The sequence below is a fragment of the Haliotis rubra genome, unplaced genomic scaffold, assembly GCF_003918875.1.
Source record: "Haliotis rubra isolate DU_JTF1 unplaced genomic scaffold, ASM391887v1 Scf782, whole genome shotgun sequence".
Taxonomy (NCBI): Eukaryota; Metazoa; Mollusca; class Gastropoda; order Lepetellida; family Haliotidae; genus Haliotis; species Haliotis rubra.
The window spans coordinates 302,447-321,792 of NW_025767504.1; the positions used below are offsets into that span (position 1 = coordinate 302,447).

The 19,346-nt window shown below is 38.4% G+C and overlaps 1 protein-coding gene across 1 annotated transcript in view; it reads right to left on the reverse strand.

Annotated features, from left to right (window-relative positions):
* The window catches only part of LOC124260962 (sulfhydryl oxidase 2-like), a 37,326-nt gene extending 20,639 nt beyond the window's left edge, over positions 1–16,687 (reverse strand). The window contains exons 1-4 of the mRNA XM_046695281.1: positions 16,395–16,687; positions 15,239–15,340; positions 8,730–8,890; positions 29–119 (exon numbers count right to left, since the gene is read on the reverse strand). Coding sequence (XP_046551237.1) covers positions 29–119; positions 8,730–8,890; positions 15,239–15,244 — 258 coding nt within the window. The 5' untranslated portion in view covers positions 15,245–15,340; positions 16,395–16,687. The remainder of the gene's footprint in view (positions 1–28; positions 120–8,729; positions 8,891–15,238; positions 15,341–16,394) is intronic.
* Between the last annotated feature and the right edge of the window lie 2,659 nt (positions 16,688–19,346).

A 19,346-nucleotide genomic window follows, 5' to 3' on the forward strand; every position in this document is an offset into this window, starting at 1 on the left:
AAGCTAATCTATATATCCTTTCCCCTACCTCTCTTCCCAGTGCTGATTTGGGATCTTCAAAAATAAGGAAAACATATTCATGGTGCTCTTTAGCTTCTGTCCAGATTTCTTGTATGGTTCTGAAATGGCAATATTGCAGCTGTACATATCAAAATAGAAACTTATGACCACATACATGGTATATGGCATCCTTGATAATCTCCAGGGTGTATGTTGCGATAAATCTCCACTAGTACCCTGGATGCATCTACGGCTAATTTTTTTACCTCGCTTTGCTGGTCCACCTTCTTATAGTAGCCAATCAGATAAGCCGTTACAACAGAGCTTGCCAGTTTCAACAAAGATAGCAGCTGCAGCTGCGAAGGTTTGTTCGCCGTGTGATTCATTCAGATTTAGGGAAAAATCATACAGACAAACTGACAGGTCTGAAACCTTAAAAAAATATATATCCAAGAACTCCTTCTACCTCTTTAAGAGAGAGTGAGTTATGATAGAAGCCTTGTGATTTGTACGCTCAACTTCCCAGCGTAGACACCTGATTGGATCAAAAGCCAGCAAAGGGAGGTAATAAATTTGTAGATGCATCCAAGGTACTAGTGGAGATTTATAGGAATGTATGTACCCTTGAGATTATCGAGGATGTGTATATGGATGAATACAGAAAATCAGAAAAGAGCAATGAAAATCAACAAAAGGTGCCATAGCACTGCAGCTCAGCTGGATTTGTAGTGAATATTTAGAAACGAAAAACAGCATTGAACAGGATGCTGTCACCACTGAAATATCAACATAATTTCTACATAAATGCTGAGGACAGACACTAAAATTTGACAAATTTAACAAAATATGATTTGGAGAAACATACATGATTAAGTCAAATTCCATAAATTTGCCAGTTCAAGTAGAGCATGGTCAAACATGAAATTTAATACTGCAATTCAGACATCTTCACATGAAACATTGGTGGCCTTCATCAGATTATGTATGGATTAGACTATGCTCAGATGGACCCCTAGTGAAAGCTTAATGCAAATCCGAGTGATAAGTATTAAGGCTGTTACGATTCACTCACATATTCAGTGAATCGAACCATTGCCCTTCATGAATTCAATTCGTTATTCATGGCCACCAGAACCGAATATTCATGATTATTTACAATTTTTTTAAAGGTGTCCCTTTAACTTGAACCCTTATGTCCTTTTTCAGAATGAGATATGCAAGAATGAAATATGTACTAGCCTTGTAGTACCGCAAGTCATGTTAGTTTTCCAAGGCCGCACATGTTACTGTCAGCTATAACTATTAGATACCAAATTTGAGTGTCATGAGCTCACTGGTTATTGCTGTGACAAATTAACACTGTCAACATGGGCATTCAATATTGTGCATCAATCACTTAACTTCAATATTGTATTCATGAATAATTATATGTATTCGTTACCCAATATTCGTGATACGTATCATATTCGCCACATAGTGTATTCGTTACAGCCCTAATAAGTATACAGACTCAAGCTGCATGACAAGTCCAAATGAGCTTAAAGGCAGAATGTCACATCATATTTCTCTTAAAAATACATGATGTATTTCTCTCAATAATACTAACTATCAGCCCTCAGGGAAGCTATCATATAATTTATTCCAAAATCAATTACGTACTTGGATTACAATATTAAATGAAACGTTCGAATGAATTAATGCAACGTTGCGTTAAATCGACTCTCGCGCCCTCTACCGGCTGAACATTATTTCAAGCGCACCCCATAGAGTTATGTCCCTTGGAGCACTCTTTACGAATATTATAACGCAACTTGTGATTGAAAACCAGTTCGGCAAACACCCACAACATCGCGTGCGACAGTTTTCGATGTACGGAACAATCGTGTTCGCCTCGAAGTTTCAATTATCGATTTCAGGCAAGTCATGAGGAATAATAAGTCTCTTATTGCATCAATAGGAAGCTAAAGTGAGTGCATATGCCCTCAATATATAAAATATTGGCCAAAATATTTTGAAAATGTGTGACATTGTGCCTTTAAAAATTCTACACCATTACTTGCTCAAGCCCATTAATGTGACATAATGTACATCTACAACTCATGATACCTGACACCTGAAAACTCAACAATCTCTCGCGATGTTTAGTATCACACTATCAAATATCTAGAAAATATGTACTTAGCAGTCTAAGTAAACTTAGGCTCAGTATTATTCATTACACTGCTATACTGAGTCTAACAAACCCTAGTAGAAGGTCATGTCAGCTTTTGAGCGACCTATGACCGTCCAATCAAACGCGAAAAGGCTGAACGGATTTAACCAGTCAGACAATGACTACTATTTAGGGTTCAGCGGGACTTACAAAATGTTTTGGGATTTTCTCTTCCCTGGTCGCTGACACTGATCTGATAAGGACAAAAGTTTATGGATGAACAACTTCTTTATTCGGGTGCATCATCCGAATAAAGAAGTTGTTCATCCATAAACTTTTGTCCTTATCTGAATCTCCAACTACTAAACATGCCATTTAAAGAAGTTGACACTGATCTCTCAACAAACGAAAATTCACATAAAACACAGATATTTGACCTGCAGTATATATGCTTAGGGGTTTCTGATGACATGGTTACTGTTAGCTTATATTTACGCAAGATGACATCCTGGAATATTGACAAAAACTCTATTTTCAGCGACTGTTTACTCATTGTGTGTATCACTCGGAAGCGATCGTGCGGAAAATAACATTCGGAATCGTTCGTCTTTTTAGGTAACGGTTCAAACAGTATGTGCGAATGTTAACTTTCGCGATTTGGTAAGCTGAGTTCTGATTGGTCAGTCCAAAAGGTCTTGTGGTCCCTGGCTAGAAAAACTTCATCCGGGCCACTAAATGATAAGTTTGCAGTGGTCCTGGTGGCCAGTGAATTTTTAAAAGTAAATCTATGAATGTTATTTTGGACCAGTGAAGTACAGCAGAGCTCCAGATAAGCTGTGTATTTGTGTATAATACGCTATAGAAAAATTGAAATATGCAAGAAAAATAAATGCCAGCATATGAAAAAACACTAAATATTTACGTTTACGCTATGTCAAAATAAGAATGCGTATTTACCCAATACATCAAAATTATGTTGGTATCGTATCAATTCAAGACAATTGAAACAAACTTTTCCATCTCCAAATATTCGCGATTAAAATATTCTTGAATAATTCTAAATGCAATTAAGATGAGCAATGCAGTTAAAATACCAGTCATGATTTGTTAACCCTTCACTGGTTGGCCAATCTATAAATAGCGACCAATCAAATAGCTGTTTCCTGCATACATGTCCATTCGTGACCAACTCATGTTATTCCGGGACAAGCCAAATAGCGACTCGTGCCCCTCTGGAAGGAGCGAGTGAGTTTAGTTTTACACTGCACTCAGCAATATTCCAGCTATATGGCGGCTGTCTGTCAATAATCGAGTCTGGACCAGACAATCCAGTGATCAACAGCATGAGCATCGATCTGCGCAATTAGGAACCGATGACATGTGTCAACCAAGTCAGGGAGCCTGACCACCCGATCCCGTTAGTCACGTTATACGACAAGCATAGTCGCCTTTTTGGCAAGCATGGGTTGCTGAAGACCTATTCTACCCCGGATCTTCACAGGTCCCCTCTGGAAGGATTTCATATTGGCGCATGAACATCAGAACTACTTTAAGCAAGAACGATAACTCTATCTCTGTTTGATTCCAATGTTTTCCAAAGCACTCGCACACTGTGGTTCTACTTATATATTTTAAAGCATGAAACCTCTTGATACAACTCTAAAAGGAGAAAAACATATTTGTTGAAGACATATTCAGCTGTTCACCTTATATTCCAATTTAATCATCACAAATGACAATTGTTTAATTGAATATGCGAAAAATATATTAAACAATCACCTACATTAAATCCCAAAGCAGATGCTCAAAAAATGACTTTAAAATATTCCTCAAACTGAACATTTGTGTAACCTTGCTGTCATGGTTAAATTTTAAATGAATTCGCTGATGAATGACCAAAAAAATGTCAGAATAAGATATGATATCACCAGAGACGTGAAACATAAGCCCAATGTTTAAGATTAAACTTGATTAGTTACATACAGATATAATATTATTGTTTTGAAACTCGTAGCGATATATAATGGCATTTCCTGAAAATGTTGGAAGCCGCTCGTACGATCTCCAAAACAAGCCCACAAGACCGTCAGAAATACACTCAATTGGACCCAAGAGGGCCGTTATGTCAACATATGTGTATTTGAATCGCTCACCGTCCATGGCACAATCCTTACTAAAACCTACACGAGGCAACACAGTTCTGTTAGCTACGTTCTTTGTGCTTTCAATATGACGATATATATTTTTCATGATTTTTTAAACAATGACATAATGCCATATGTACCTATTTAAGTACAGGGGATTATTTCTATCAAAGCACGGCAATCATTGCACTCGTTCTGATTGGTTTGTCGTATTTTCGCACATAACAAGCATTGATCGGGGGACGAGTCTTCTTGGAGGTTAAGGAAAGGGGCGAGTGGTGATGAATGGTACATGTCCCGTAAACAAAGCAATCATGGTCGAAAGCTTCCACGCGCTCAAAGTAAAATATCTAGGTTTTTTATGCTACAAACAGAAAACAACTTCATTAGAGGACTGCTAGATGAATTAATATTATGCTGTGTTTCTCAATCAGAATCAATTCCCGGTGATATCTAAATGAACTTGTAACAGCTGTTCGCGGCGTGGAAGTGAAAAAACCCCCGATGGGAACAAGGTTTTGAAAAAAAAAAGTTGTTGCGATACGTGGAAAAGAAAATATCCATGGTTAATTTTGAATAAAAAAGGTCTTATGAGGTCATGTTGTAGTGTGTGTCAGGCACATCTCTTACACTTGTTATTTGATATGAATACCCGGATCTTAAAAATATATGGTGGGTATCAAAAAGTATAGATACCCACTTGAAATTGGAAATACCCACTTAGTTTAAAAAGTATGGGTATCATACCTACATGGTCAAAGGCTTATCTGAAGCTCTGGTACAGACAGGACCACTAATGATTGTCCACTCATCGGTCCTGTGGTCAAGTGGGAAAGTTTGAAAGGTTTCTTTCCCTGTGTAGGTGATGTAAATTTCAGGGAACACCAAAAAAGATCTTATTTTGACTTGTAATAATCAATGTTCTTTTTTTCTAAAAGCCATAAAAAAGTTTATGAGAACTATTTTTAACCAACATACAAGTACCGGTACCATAACCACAACATACAAGTATCATAACCACAACATACAAGTACCATAAGTTGTTGTGGACAAAAACTAAAGATCATTTCAGTGATTGCAGTGTAGGATCCAAGTGGCAAAGCCAGCTGGAGATACTGATGTGTATGTAGCAGCCAGTGATCTATTTTGTCTGTATGACTATATGAGTGTGCACCAGCTGGCGAGACACTCAGCCACCTGTTCCTCACATGCTTAACAAGCTAAGGATGGGATAGGAGCAGTTGATGACATGGTAATGTAAATCGACTGACAGAAAAATTCTATGGTGCATACATGCAGGTGTCCATCATTTACATAATTGCTATTGTAAAAAGATGTACGTATACTGAATGATGTCTGTCATCATTATCTACTAACCAGCTCCAGACTTATTTCTAAACTCTATCAAGAAATCATGCTGCCTGAAAAAAGTTCGAGCCTGACAATGATGGCTTCACACCTCTTCTTTCAAGTTTGGGCAAAGGTGGAGAGATAGTGGCAAAATGTTGATTACAAAAGATGGTTAATGAGTTCAATGCCATTGTCATACATTGCAGTCATGACAACAACAGCACTAATGAAATGCATTTGAAATATACACTAATATTGATACACGATTGACATATAATAAAATCTACTGCAACAGTATGGGCCAAATGGCATTAATAAAAGGATTTGTTAACATATGATTTTAGGTGTAAAACGCCAAATTGAGACACACATGCAGTCTGCATTACTGTCTGCAACAAAAATGCATTTTAGAGTAAAAATGTTAGGTAGAAGGCACAACAGATCCCCTTCTTGTGAAGATAGCCATTATGGGTTTGGTTACGCAGCCATAGATATTCCAAAAGAAAGTATCTTACATTGGTAATGTTGACATTGGTACATGAAGTGCAGGTATACTAGCACATAGTAAGGTATATAAATGTTTCCATTTCCTTATAAAGGGATCTAAGCTATTGTTTTTCCTAGCTATATATTTTTCAGTTGTATATATATCTTTTAATAACTTAAGAAATCCCTCAAGGGAAAGTGTTTGTTGTTTTATACTTGAAACATAAATGAATCTTTTGGCAAGAAGTATAATATGGTTTAGTATTTTATTGTTTGAGAACATTCCAAACATGATAGTGAATTTTGTAAATGTGACATCACACTGGAGGTGGGCATTTAGAAATTGTTCTACTTTTCGCCAAAAGTTTTTAACTAAATCACAGTAAAAAATACATGCAATATGTCTTCTGAGGTATTTTTACAAAAAGTACAAGTATCATTATCAACTAGCTTCATCTTCAATAGTTCTTTCTTTGTATAGATTATTCTGTAAATAAATCTGTACTGAAAATCTAACAGCTTACAATCATTTGTGCATTTCCTGTAATATCTGAATACATTACTCCACATTATATCCTGCTGAAAGACAGTTTTCCAATACTCTAGTACTTTAGGGGTATTGTTGTTCTTAATCAATTTATCATAGAATATCCTTGAAACTTTAATATTTAAACTTCCTGGACTCTTGATTAATGGGGATGTGTAGATACACATATTGAAGATCTATGCTTTGTTGGGCTATCTCAGTTGCTGAAACTATTGAAGATGGAACATTTTGAACTTCTCTGGTTGTTAAAGATACTTCTTGTTGAATATCTGGTTTAGAATTGGTCTTCAGCAACCCATGCTTGTCACAAGAGATGACTAATGGGATTGAGAGGCTTGGTTGTCACATGTCATCATACCCCATTTGCATAGATATATGTTCATGACGTCAATCACTGGATTGTCTGGTCCAGACTTAATTTTTAACAGACCGCCACTATATAGTGCTGAGTGTGGTATTAAACAAAACACAAACATATCGTATTGAACTCCTGTATGTTGTAGATTATCAGAGGGGTACACAAAGTCCGCAGTCTAGACTACCAGTTGTCCGACTTCCATTTTGGTGGAAGTTGCAGTGGCTGATTTAGGTGTCTGACTCTGTGGGTGTGGGTTCGAATCCCAGATGGGACTCAACCCAACAAAAGTACTAGAATCTGTCCTTTACTGAGAAAGTGCAATCCCAAATATAACATATGTTACAGAATTTCTCATTTGAATTTTGCTTCGGCACCAGAAAGATTGGAGGATAAAATCCTCGAGCTAGGTCTTCTGGTTGAGTAATCTCTACTGCTCTCCTTGACTAGAAGTGAGTTTAGAGCTTCTGACAACTTTGGTAGAAGAATCTTTGAATATATACTGAGGGAAAAAAAGCGTTGTATCGCATAGCTTGTGAAGAAACCTGGAAACAAATAAAGGAACACTTGTGCTTTCATGTGATCCCTTATTTTTTTCCCTCAGTATATCATCCTTGGAGGATCTACTGTTATGGGTGATTCCTCCCTTCTTATTGGTCTAGAGCTCATCTTGAGAAGCTTCGATACAAATGGGTCTTTTAGATTCCTCCAATTTTCCCAATAAGTTGTCAGTCTTCCATCCAAGGTTGATGGTTGCACTTGAACAGCTGTTGTGTAATGTTCAGAACCAGACATTCAACACCGAAAGCAAGAAACTTTGGAGCCTCTACCTCCACTGAGGTTGATCCCTTGTTTTTCACAGGGCTTGCAAAAATTGGAGAACTGGGTCTTCTGTGCTCAGTTTTCAGAATACCAGAAAAACAACTTCTAAATGGTTTTCTCTGCATAGACTGTCTGAACATGGAGTTCATTAATGTTTCCACTGCATCTCAGGTCAAGGGAGAGAGAAGAAGCTAGCATGAGTCAGGATAAGGAAATATTGTGTATTCCACACACGATATTCTGACGGTCATCAAAACTGTCATTCTTGTTGTAAATAAATGACCTGAAGATTGAACTACAAATAGGTGAAAGGATTTTAAGTGGAGATTGTTACATGGATGATGGATCAAACATGTGAGTGGGATTTCCTTCAAAATACGGCACAGGAGACTTAATAAAACGCAGCATCTGTGAACAAGATCAGGGATTGTTTATTCATTACAGGGATTTATCTAAGGACAGTTTCTTCCCCTAGATTCTGTCCCCTCCCTATATTAGATGACCAGTTCCTCAACAACATTCCAATCTACAACCATATTTGAAACATAGAATACCCTCAACAGGGAAAGAAACCTTTCAAAATTTCCCATTAGACCACAGAACCAGTGAGTGGACAATGTTTAGTGGTCCTGTCTGTACTTCACTGGTCCAAAGCAGCATTTGTAGATTTACTAACTATCAATACAAAATTCACCAGGACCACTGCAAACATTTCATTTAGTGGTTCTGATGAATTTTTACTAGCCAGGGACCACAGGACCAGCGTAAATTTCGCACAATGCTCAATGTCACTGGTTGTATAATATATGAGCAGTCTATAAATAATTCATTGTCTTTCACATATGTAGATGGTTGACCGTGGTGTGAACTTACCTCAGTGGCTGTAGCCTTGGCCAGGATAGTGGAGCTGTGGAATTCATCGAGTCTAGGCACTTGAAGGTGAAGCTTAGCAAGCGGTCAAAGTCATGTCCCCCAGCCAGAGTGTGTGCCGCTGTTTGAAAGGAGGCTTGTTTGTTGGCATGGGGCTTAAAGAACTGCCAAAAGAGGAAACCGAGTTACTGAATCGTTATAGTACTGCTGATGGTACTATTACTGCACTCAACAACTTAAACTTGGACTATTTTTTATTAACAAAATCACGGATAAAACCGTTTTCTCATTGCCACTGAACAAGCTCTTCAACTGCTGATCTTAACACAATGTACAAGGCATACATCAGTTGTGGGTCAAACATGTAAACATTTATGTCATCCCAGACAGTCACTAGTCACATGTCTGTATGTATCTTACTTTCTCTCCATGTACATACTGTTGCCCCAGTCACTAGTCATAAGTCTGTATGTATCGGTAACTTTCTCTCCCTGTACATACTGATGCTGCCCCAGTCACTAAAGTACTGTCGGAAATGCTAGAAAAATGCTTTTTGACTTATATTTAAAATTCAGAGGTATTACAGTTACTTAAATAACAAATATCACTTCAAGAAACATCTACCTAATGTAGACCGAGGGAATAAATTTTGAGACATGCTCTAAAATGTGTTTTTACTGATGAAAATATAAAAAACATAGAAAAATAAGGGGTAGTGGGACGTTATTTGATACAAACATTAACTGCCTGTGTAACGTCATCAGCATGCACGGTATCGACAGGTGAAATTGACACCTGAGCACACGCTCGGGGAGGGGCCATCTCAATAGATGTTTTCTGCAAAATGTTGAATATGTAATGCATTATATATCATTATTGGTTATGTAAGTGATCATTTGTGTATGTGTGTTTGTTTTGAAATAAACATACGAATTACTGTACATTGGAAAGAATCCTATCACTTGTGTTATCTTATCGATTGATTGTAGAAATGTGCAACGTTTTAATAAATGTTTTGCATGTCAACAGTATATTTCATTGAAAAAATATGGATGTAATTCGGGTCAGTTTAATCTAGTTGTGAACATTGGCAAAGATTTAACTTGAAGTCACTGGTGTAGCTTCTTTAGAATATATACATTCTTCTTCTCATAAAGTTTGTAGACCGACCGTCTAAGCACTCCCTTGTCAAAGTTGTCAAGGATGGTTTTACGTCCGGTTTTGCTTTTGAGGCGGCCCCTGTCTTGTCTGATTTGTTTACAATATTGTAAACTTGTTGGTAAGACATACCAACAGCTCTACAAGTTCTGTAATAAACCCTTTCTAAACTAATGAAAGGTTTACCTCTGTCTTTTTCAAGCAGAAAAAACTTATAAACCTTTGCAATAATCGACTGCAAATCATTGGCCATAGTGGACGCTGAACGTGATAAAGATGTGCATGCATGATGGGAAACTTATTTATCAAGACTTAACATTTATATTAATATTTCTTCAATAAAGAAACGATCATTAAGTAAAATAACACAAACATTCAACATTTATTTGTTTAAGAAAAACGTTAATTCATATTTTTACACTACCTGTATTATTAGCATAAATGTAAAGACTATTTCAGATTTCTGTTGTTGAACTCTGAAAAAATCTTAAGTTGCTGTTTTGGTACCAAATTCTCTCCTGTAAACTGCCCTTTAAATGCATGGGAATGTTAAATCGATTGAAATAAAAATTAGGTACACTATAGGCGAGTTGATATATTGACAACATAGTATATTTATCACCTTTATAAAGATATTAAGGCTAAAAAGCATTTTTCTAGCATTTCCGACAGTACTTTAGTCACATGTCTGTATGTAACTTTCTCTCCCTGTACATACTGATGTTGCCCCAGTCACTAGTCACATGTCTGTATGTAACTTTCTCTCCATGTACATACTGATGTTGCCCCAGTCACTAGTCATATGTCTGTATGTTACTTTCTCTCCATGTACATACTGATGCTGCCCCAGTCACTAGTCACATGTCTGTATGTAACTTTCTCTCCATGTACATACCGATGCTGCCCCAGTCACTAGTCACATCTCTGTATGTAACTTTCTCTCCCTGTACATACTGATGCTGCCCCAGTCACTAGTCACATGTCTGTCTGTATGTTACTTTCTCTCCCTGTACATACTGATGCTGCCCCAGTCACTAGTCACACATCTGTATGTAACTTTCTCTCCCTGTACATACTGATTCTGCCCCAGTCACATGTCTGTATGTAACTTTCTCTCCCTGTACATACTGATGCTGCCCCAGTCACTAGTCACATGTCTGTATGTAACTTTCTCTCCCTGTACATACTGATGTTGCCCCAGTCACTAGTCACATGTCTGTATGTAACTTTCTCTCCCTGTACATACTGATGCTGCCCCAGTCACTAGTCACATGTCTGTATGTTACTTTCTCTCCCTGTACATACTGATGCTGCCCCAGTCACATGTCTGTGTGTGTATCTTTCTCTCCCTGTACATACTGATGCTGCCCCAGTCACATGTCTGTATGTTACTTTCTCTCCCTGTACATACTGATGCTGCCCCAGTCACTAGTCACACATCTGTATGTAACTTTCTCTCCCTGTACATACTGATTCTGCCCCAGTCACATGTCTGTATGTAACTTTCTCTCCCTGTACATACTGATGCTGCCCCAGTCACTAGTCACATGTCTGTATGTAACTTTCTCTCCCTGTACATACTGATGTTGCCCCAGTCACTAGTCACATGTCTGTATGTAACTTTCTCTCCCTGTACATACTGATGCTGCCCCAGTCACTAGTCACATGTCTGTATGTTACTTTCTCTCCCTGTACATACTGATGCTGCCCCAGTCACATGTCTGTATGTAACTTTCTCTCCCTGTACATACTGATGCTGCCCCAGTCACATGTCTGTATGTTACTTTCTCTCCCTGTACATACTGATGCTGCCCCAGTCACTAGTCACATGTCTGTATGCTACTTTCTCTCCCTGTACATACTGATGCTGCCCCAGTCACTAGTCACATGTCTGTATGTTACTTTCTCTCCCTGTACATACTGATGCTGCCCCAGTCACATGTCTGTATGTTCTCTCCCTTTACTCTGCCCCTGTACATACTGTGATGCTGCCCCAGTCTAGTCACATGTCTGTATGTAACTTTCTCTCCCTGTACATACTGATGTTGCCCCAGTCACTAGTCACATGTCTGTCCTGTAACTTTCTCTCCCTGTACATACTGATGCTGCCCCAGTCTTTACATGTCTGTATGTCTGTCTTTACTTTCTCCCTGTACATACTGATTTGCCCCAGTCACTAGTCACATGTCTGTATGTTACTTTCTCCTCCATACTTTGTACATACTGATGCTGCCCCAGTCACTAGTCACATGTCTGTATGCTACTTTCTCTCCCTGTACATACTGATGCTGCCCCAGTCCCCAGTCACATGTCTGTATGTAACTTTCTCTCCCTGTACATACTGATGCTGCCCCAGTCACATGTCTGTATGTTACTTTCTCTCCCTGTACATACTGATGCTGCCCCTGTCCCAGTCACATGTCTGTTTGTATGTACATTACTTTCTCTCTTTCTCTCCCTGTACATACTGATGCTGCCCCAGTCACATGTCATGTCTGTCTGTATACTTTCTCTCCCCTGTACATACTGATGCTGCCCCAGTCACATCCCTGTCTGTCTGTCTGTATGTTACTTTCTCTCCCTGTACATACTGATGCTGCCCCAGTCACTAGTCACATGTCTGTATGTTACTTTTCTCTCCTGTACATACTGATGCTGCCCCCAGTCACATGTCTGTCTGTATGTTACTTTCTCTCCCTGTACATACTGATGCTGCCCCAGTCACATGTCTGTCTGTATGTAACTTTCTCTCCCCTGTACATACTGATGCTGCCCCAGTCACATGTCTGTCTGTATGTAACTTTCTCTCCTGTACATACTGATGCTGCCCCAGTCACATATCTGTCTGTATGTTACTTTCTCTCCCTGTATATACTGATGCTGCCCCAGTCACATGTCTGTCTGTATCTTACTTTCTCTCCCTGTACATACTGATGCTGCCCCAGTCACATGTCTGTCTGTATGTTACTTTCTCTCCCTGTACATACTGATGCTGCCCCAGTCACATGTCTGTCTGTCTGTTACTTTCTCTCCCTGTACATACTGATGCTGCCCCAGTCACTAGTCACATGTCTGTATGTTACTTTCTCTCCCTGTACATACTGATGCTGCCCCAGTCACATGTCTGTCTGTATGTTACTTTCTCTCCCTGTACATACTGATGCTGCCCCAGTCACATGTCTGTCTGTATGTTACTTTCTCTCCCTGTACATACTGATGCTGCCCCAGTCACATGTCTGTCTGTATGTAACTTTCTCTCCCTGTACATACTGATGCTGCCCCAGTCACATGTCTGTCTGTATGTTACTTTCTCTCCCTGTACATACTGATGCTGCCCCAGTCACATGTCTGTCTGTATGTTACTTTCTCTCCCTGTACATACTGATGCTGCCCCAGTCACATGTCTGTCTGTATGTTACTTTCTCTCCTGTACATACTGATGCTGCCCCAGTCACATGTCTGTCTGTATGTAACTTTCTCTCCTGTACATACTGATGCTGCCCCAGTCACATGTCTGTCTGTATGTTACTTTCTCTCCCTGTACATACTGATGCTGCCCCAGTCACATGTCTGTCTGTATGTTACTTTCTCTCCCTGTACATACTGATGCTGCCCCAGTCACATGTCTGTCTGTATGTAACTTTCTCTCCCTGTACATACTGATGCTGCCCCAGTCACATATCTGTCTGTATGTTACTTTCTCTCCCTGTACATACTGATGCTGCCCCAGTCACATGTCTGTCTGTATGTTACTTTCTCTCCATATACGTTGGTCGATCAAAAAGTATGTTGACTAACTGTATTCTCGATGTCCAATGTTTGGAAAGCTTCCATTTTATATTGAAGGAATCTTTAGCAAAGTCATATCCAAAATTTCACATATGTGGGTAATGTGGTTAACGAGATATTACTCATCACAACACATTGGGGTATAACACTTCTAACAAACCTGCAGAAAATGAAAAACGATCTGTCATTTGGTACCTCTTGGATAATGGTATGCCCTCAGAGTATATCATATATAATATGTTCAGTATAGTATTGGATGACTTCCCATCATAATCAACAGTCAAAGATTTGGATTGCTTAATTTATATTTAGTCGACAGTCTAAGTAAACTTAGGGTCAGTATTATTCGTTACACTGCTATACTGAGTCTAACAAAACCTTGTGGAAGGTCACGTCAGGTAACCTTTCAGCGACCTATGACCGTCCAATCAAAGGCGAGACGGCCGAACGGATTTAACCAATCAGACAACGCCTACTATTTAGGGTTCGGCGGGAATTGCAAAATGGATTTTCTCGTCCCTGGTCACCAACACTGATCTCCCAACATATGAAAATCTGCATAAAACAATGATATTTGACCTGCAGTATATACGCTTTGGGGTTCCTGTTGACATGGTTACAATTAGCTAATATTTCCGCAAGTTGACATGCTTTAATACTGACAAAACGCTATTTTCAGCAAATGTTTACTCACTACTGTGACGTGCATCTCTAGGAACCGATCGTAAGGAAAATACCATTTGGAATTGTTCGGGTACAAACTTTTTCGAGGTAAAAGTTCAAAAGGTACCCGATATGTGCGAATGTCCACTTTCTCGATTTGGTAAGTTGTGTTCTGATTGGTCAATTGGAAAAGTTTCCTGACGCCACCTTCCACAAGGTTTTGTTAGACTCAATATAGCAGTGTAACAAATAATACTGAGTCTAAGTTTACTTAGACTGATTTAGTCGAGGGCTGTTTTTAAAGGACACCACCATTTCAATTTTCCTAAAACATTGTGTCCTGATATTCAAGCTGGTACTGTTTACAACATATTGAGAGCTGACACTTGTGTGACCATTCAGTGTTTAGTTTGAACCCTTGGCATCATGTATTAATAAATTAAAACATTAGAATAAGTTATGTCCTTATGATTATGTCATCTGAAAGGGGATGGGTAGTGTCTCCAAAACAAGTTCTTTCAGTCAACATAAAGAGGGGAGTCACTTTAACTTGCTTCTTTATGAACTGTAATATCTAAGTGTGAGGCTAGGGGACTTCTATCAATCTCAAACACACAAATATTTCTTGCATATTTTGTTTCCTGAAGTTTTTTGACGCATTTATTAAAGATTTTGCGTTTTTTGTGGGTACCAAGATAAAAGGTCAAACAAAATGGTTATCGTGAGACTGGAACATAGCAAAACGAAATTGCTTGAGCTTGACAGATAATATGTAGAAAAATAAAACATAAAAATAACTGCATTTGTATCGTTTTCTTGGTGACTCTACATACTTTTTGATCGCCCCTCGTACATACTGATGCTGACCCAGTCACTAGTCAAATAGATCTGTAAGTACATACCATCATGGTAGGGTAGCCCTGTGTATTGAAGGTTCGGCAAAGGTCGCTGTTGTTGGCATTGGAGCAGTCCACAGCTCCGATAGACAACACCCTCCCCCCAACCTGCAAGGAGAACTAGAACAGTTAGCATTCATTTCCCACACAGGGATATTACGAAATTGTATCTAGGAACAAAGTCTGCATCAAAACTGTAATTTCCAAGCAAAACCAAGACCATAGATGCATTCAAAAACATGTTGACTTCACTGCAAGGATATCTGCATAAATACGACGTAATGAATCACTTCAATCTGTTGAGAAAAGCAGATAAATAATCTTCAACAGGACAGAGTTGACTACACATTTAGATCATGTGGGTTTACACTGAAGATTTCTAATGCTTGAAAGATTTAGTTTTAGTTTAGATTTTATTCCATATTTACATCTTCACATCATGTTTTTTAAGTTACAAAAAATAGACGGAAAGACTACAGAATAACGGATACCTTCCGCAATCTTTCAAAACATTAGAACTGCACAAAAAATGTGCGCAACTCGACTAGAGTTTTTAGTTCTTTGCTATCTTAGTGTAATTACTTTTTTAGCCCTTGGATATCCATTAATATCTTCCTTGCGGTTAGTTAATGAATAGGGTTAGGGTTAGGTAACTTTCCCACGCTCACTCCAAATCCCAGAATTCTTTAGCTCCATTTTTTCAAAGACACCTGCATATTTTATTTGTGATAACTTACCTTTCATTTTCAAAATCGTTGTTTAGCTTCAATAACTGTAAGCTGTTTCAAATAATCCGATTTTAATGTTTACTTTTTATTTTGATGCTCATGTATTTTTTCGAATTTAAAGCTTCTGCTTCCCTGTAACTGTAAGTGTACGTGACACTACACAATATGGCTGGTAGTGGAAGGTATCCAGTATTCTGCAGGTGTACCAAATATACATTGATATATTAATTATCAATCGTTAATTTTCACTGTACACCAAGCATGAAGAAAGTCTGGAATATTCCCCTTGAAATTGATTGTTTATTTTGTCCCAAAAAACAATTCAGCATATATCATATAAGTGTAAGTTATTCTGAACACAGCAACTGTATATGATTATATAGTAAGATAATGTCAATAGGAATAGTTTTAAAAAAAAATATGTCGTCCTTTACCCTTGGCGTAGGTAGCAAATTTCTTCCATGTGGGTGCGAAGTTGATGCAGTGTCCGCACCAGCTGTTGTAGAACTCTATCAACCAAGCATTCTCTTTGTCCAAAAACTGATCGTAGAAATTTTTATTGGTTAAAATCATCACATCGTCAGAAGGTGAATAAAGCCCATTTTTCTTCGTTTGACCTACACATTCGTTAAGAAATATGAATGTCATCAGAAACAGGCAGGCCTTCATCTTCCTGAATCGGACATCGCTCGCTGTCAAACACTGCAAAACGTCAACACTGGCGCTGAACGTGAACCGGTAAGTAGTATTTTCATCACAACTTATATCAGTAGTAGAAACAATTTAAATGTTCTGATCCCAATAATCACAGAGTTGAGATGAAGCTGATTCATATTCTATAAAATATAAATAAATGCAAATATTAATAATTAGTCTGTTGACAGCAGTTGACAATGATAGCATTTTCAAACAAAGAACGTTACCAAATTAAACATTAGTCGTAGGAATATAACATATGCCTTTTTCTGATCTCAGTCGCTGAAGATTTCCAATACAAAGCCACGTGGTAATGTTACGTGCCTCGAGCCACATATTATTAGCGTCATTATTTCCGTGATCACTGTAGGTGATTGATTTGGGTGCAACATGTGTTCCGACGCGGACGAGGAAGCTATAGATTTACCACAATAATAATAGACTTTATAGGTTGACTTGCCTTTTTGAAGCTCGCCAAATGTATTTATTATTTTTTATTACAAATTAATTCATGTATTTATCTTTGTGCAATGGAATTGTAAAATCCGAAGACTTACACGAACAGAAATGCTTTACCAATATATTAAAATGACAAGGTCAGTTTCTAACTTATACTTTTGAAATTTAAAGATTGTTGTAGAATGAAAAGAATAGTCTAGAGCTGTATTAATTTGCTGGTCGTGCTTATGTAGGTCTGCACATAGAGTCTGCAGATATGCCTTTTAAATGCCATGTTCATATCTGAAAAATTTGGTTACATTTACGATTTGGCGCTATTTGTTGTTAAGTTTCACTAGCGCCTCACAAGCAGCTTGAATTATCCAGGGTAATATTGTGTTAACTTATGGCAAGCCGTTTTCACATTTGTTAAGAAATACTGATATATTTAATTAATTTGAAGATATCTTGAATTGAAGAAATATCGAAGAGATATAGATATCTCCATTACAATTCATGATATCATGAATGAATAAGGGATACGTTGAAGCATATTAATCATATCTTAAAAATGAATTGCTGATATCTTGAATTGAATTAGAGATATCTTGAAATAATAGAGAAAATGTATTGAGAAATTACTGATATCTGAAATTGTTTTAAAGATATCTTGAATTGGAGGCGTCAACACCATATTGTCCTTCAAACGTTTTAATGATATGCATAAACACACACACACACACACACCACACACACACACACACACACACACACACACACACACAGAAAACATTTTCCCTGACGAGTCTAACCTTTGGACTTCATGATACTCCAAAATCCTGGATCGGCCCCTGTCCTTTCTCATGTTCCCGCCTGATGGCAATCTACCTCACGCACATGGTATCATTTCCACAATGTTGGTCTTACCTAGTAACCGTCCACTGTAACCCTATCCCCGCTCCCCACTCTAAAGGACTAGACAAATAGTGCTTTAAAAATGACTGTTCCAGAAAATGTATAGGTGTATTCAAGAAAGACGCCTGAAGCTATAGATATTCATTAATACTGACTTACAACCATTCTTTAAATGGTATTGTACGTCTGTTATATCCGAGTTATGACGCCCGGAGAGCAGAAGGTCGCGGGTTCGATCCCCGACCGCGTCATACCAAAAGACGTTATAACAGATACTTGTTGGTCCCTGCCTGGCGCTTGGAATTAATGGGTACAACAGGGACTGGTCGGCTCGGAGTCAGTATAATGTGTCTGAGTGGGGTATTCATGCTTTACTACGGCATGGTATCTCATTGGGCGAACACTATAAAACCAGCTTAAGTCTGGGCTAGTACAAGCAGCCACACATACACACGCGAAATATTCACAAGTACGACGTTAAACCCCATTTCACCTCATCTGACCTCTGGACAGCTGTCCTGCGATCCATGCAGCGTGAAGCTAATATAGTCTGTCTCACAGTCCCTGAACCACATTAATTTCCCTACTGCCAAGCCCTCTCTGCAGTGCTAAAGCCCTAAATAAAGCAAGTCTAGATTTCCTCAGGTTCTGAATCTCTGGTCTCCCTAGGGCTCCTTTTCAATATAAATGGGCCCGTTTGTTACTATCAAAATTATATATATTCAGAGACTAAGCCTTAGTCTAAAGCTAGTACTACAAGGCGGGATACTAAATAAACCACTTCCCACCATCTGGTACAAGCAGCCACACATGCTAACACATGCACGTCATCATATGAGTGAAATATTCTCAAGTACGACGTTAAACCCCGTTTCACCTCACGTCCGAGTGACGAGAGCTGGCTGAATTTGATGTCTTAGTCACTATACAACACTGATTTCCTATTCCACAGTGTCATTATACCGGGCAGATTCATTATACCGGGCAGTGTAATTACAGACATAACATATACATATTGACTGGAACTTTCCAGAAAATGGTGACAATATTCGTTTTACCACTTAGGACGGAAGGGATTCCTGAATATTATATGAAACTCAGAAATGAAACATTTACACATATTTTAGTAGTCTGTCATACAGACCCTGAAGCAAATATATCCAAGAAATCCCACGCGAGTCTAGAAACTGTGGCAAGTCAAGATTTCCACAGCTTCAGGAATGAAGAAAGTCTCAGGGCTTCTTTTTATTATATTTTGTTCTGTTTCACTATGAGCCTTTTTTCTGTAAAATATGTTCATTTCAGAGACTAGTTTTTCGTCTAATATTTTAGGTAAA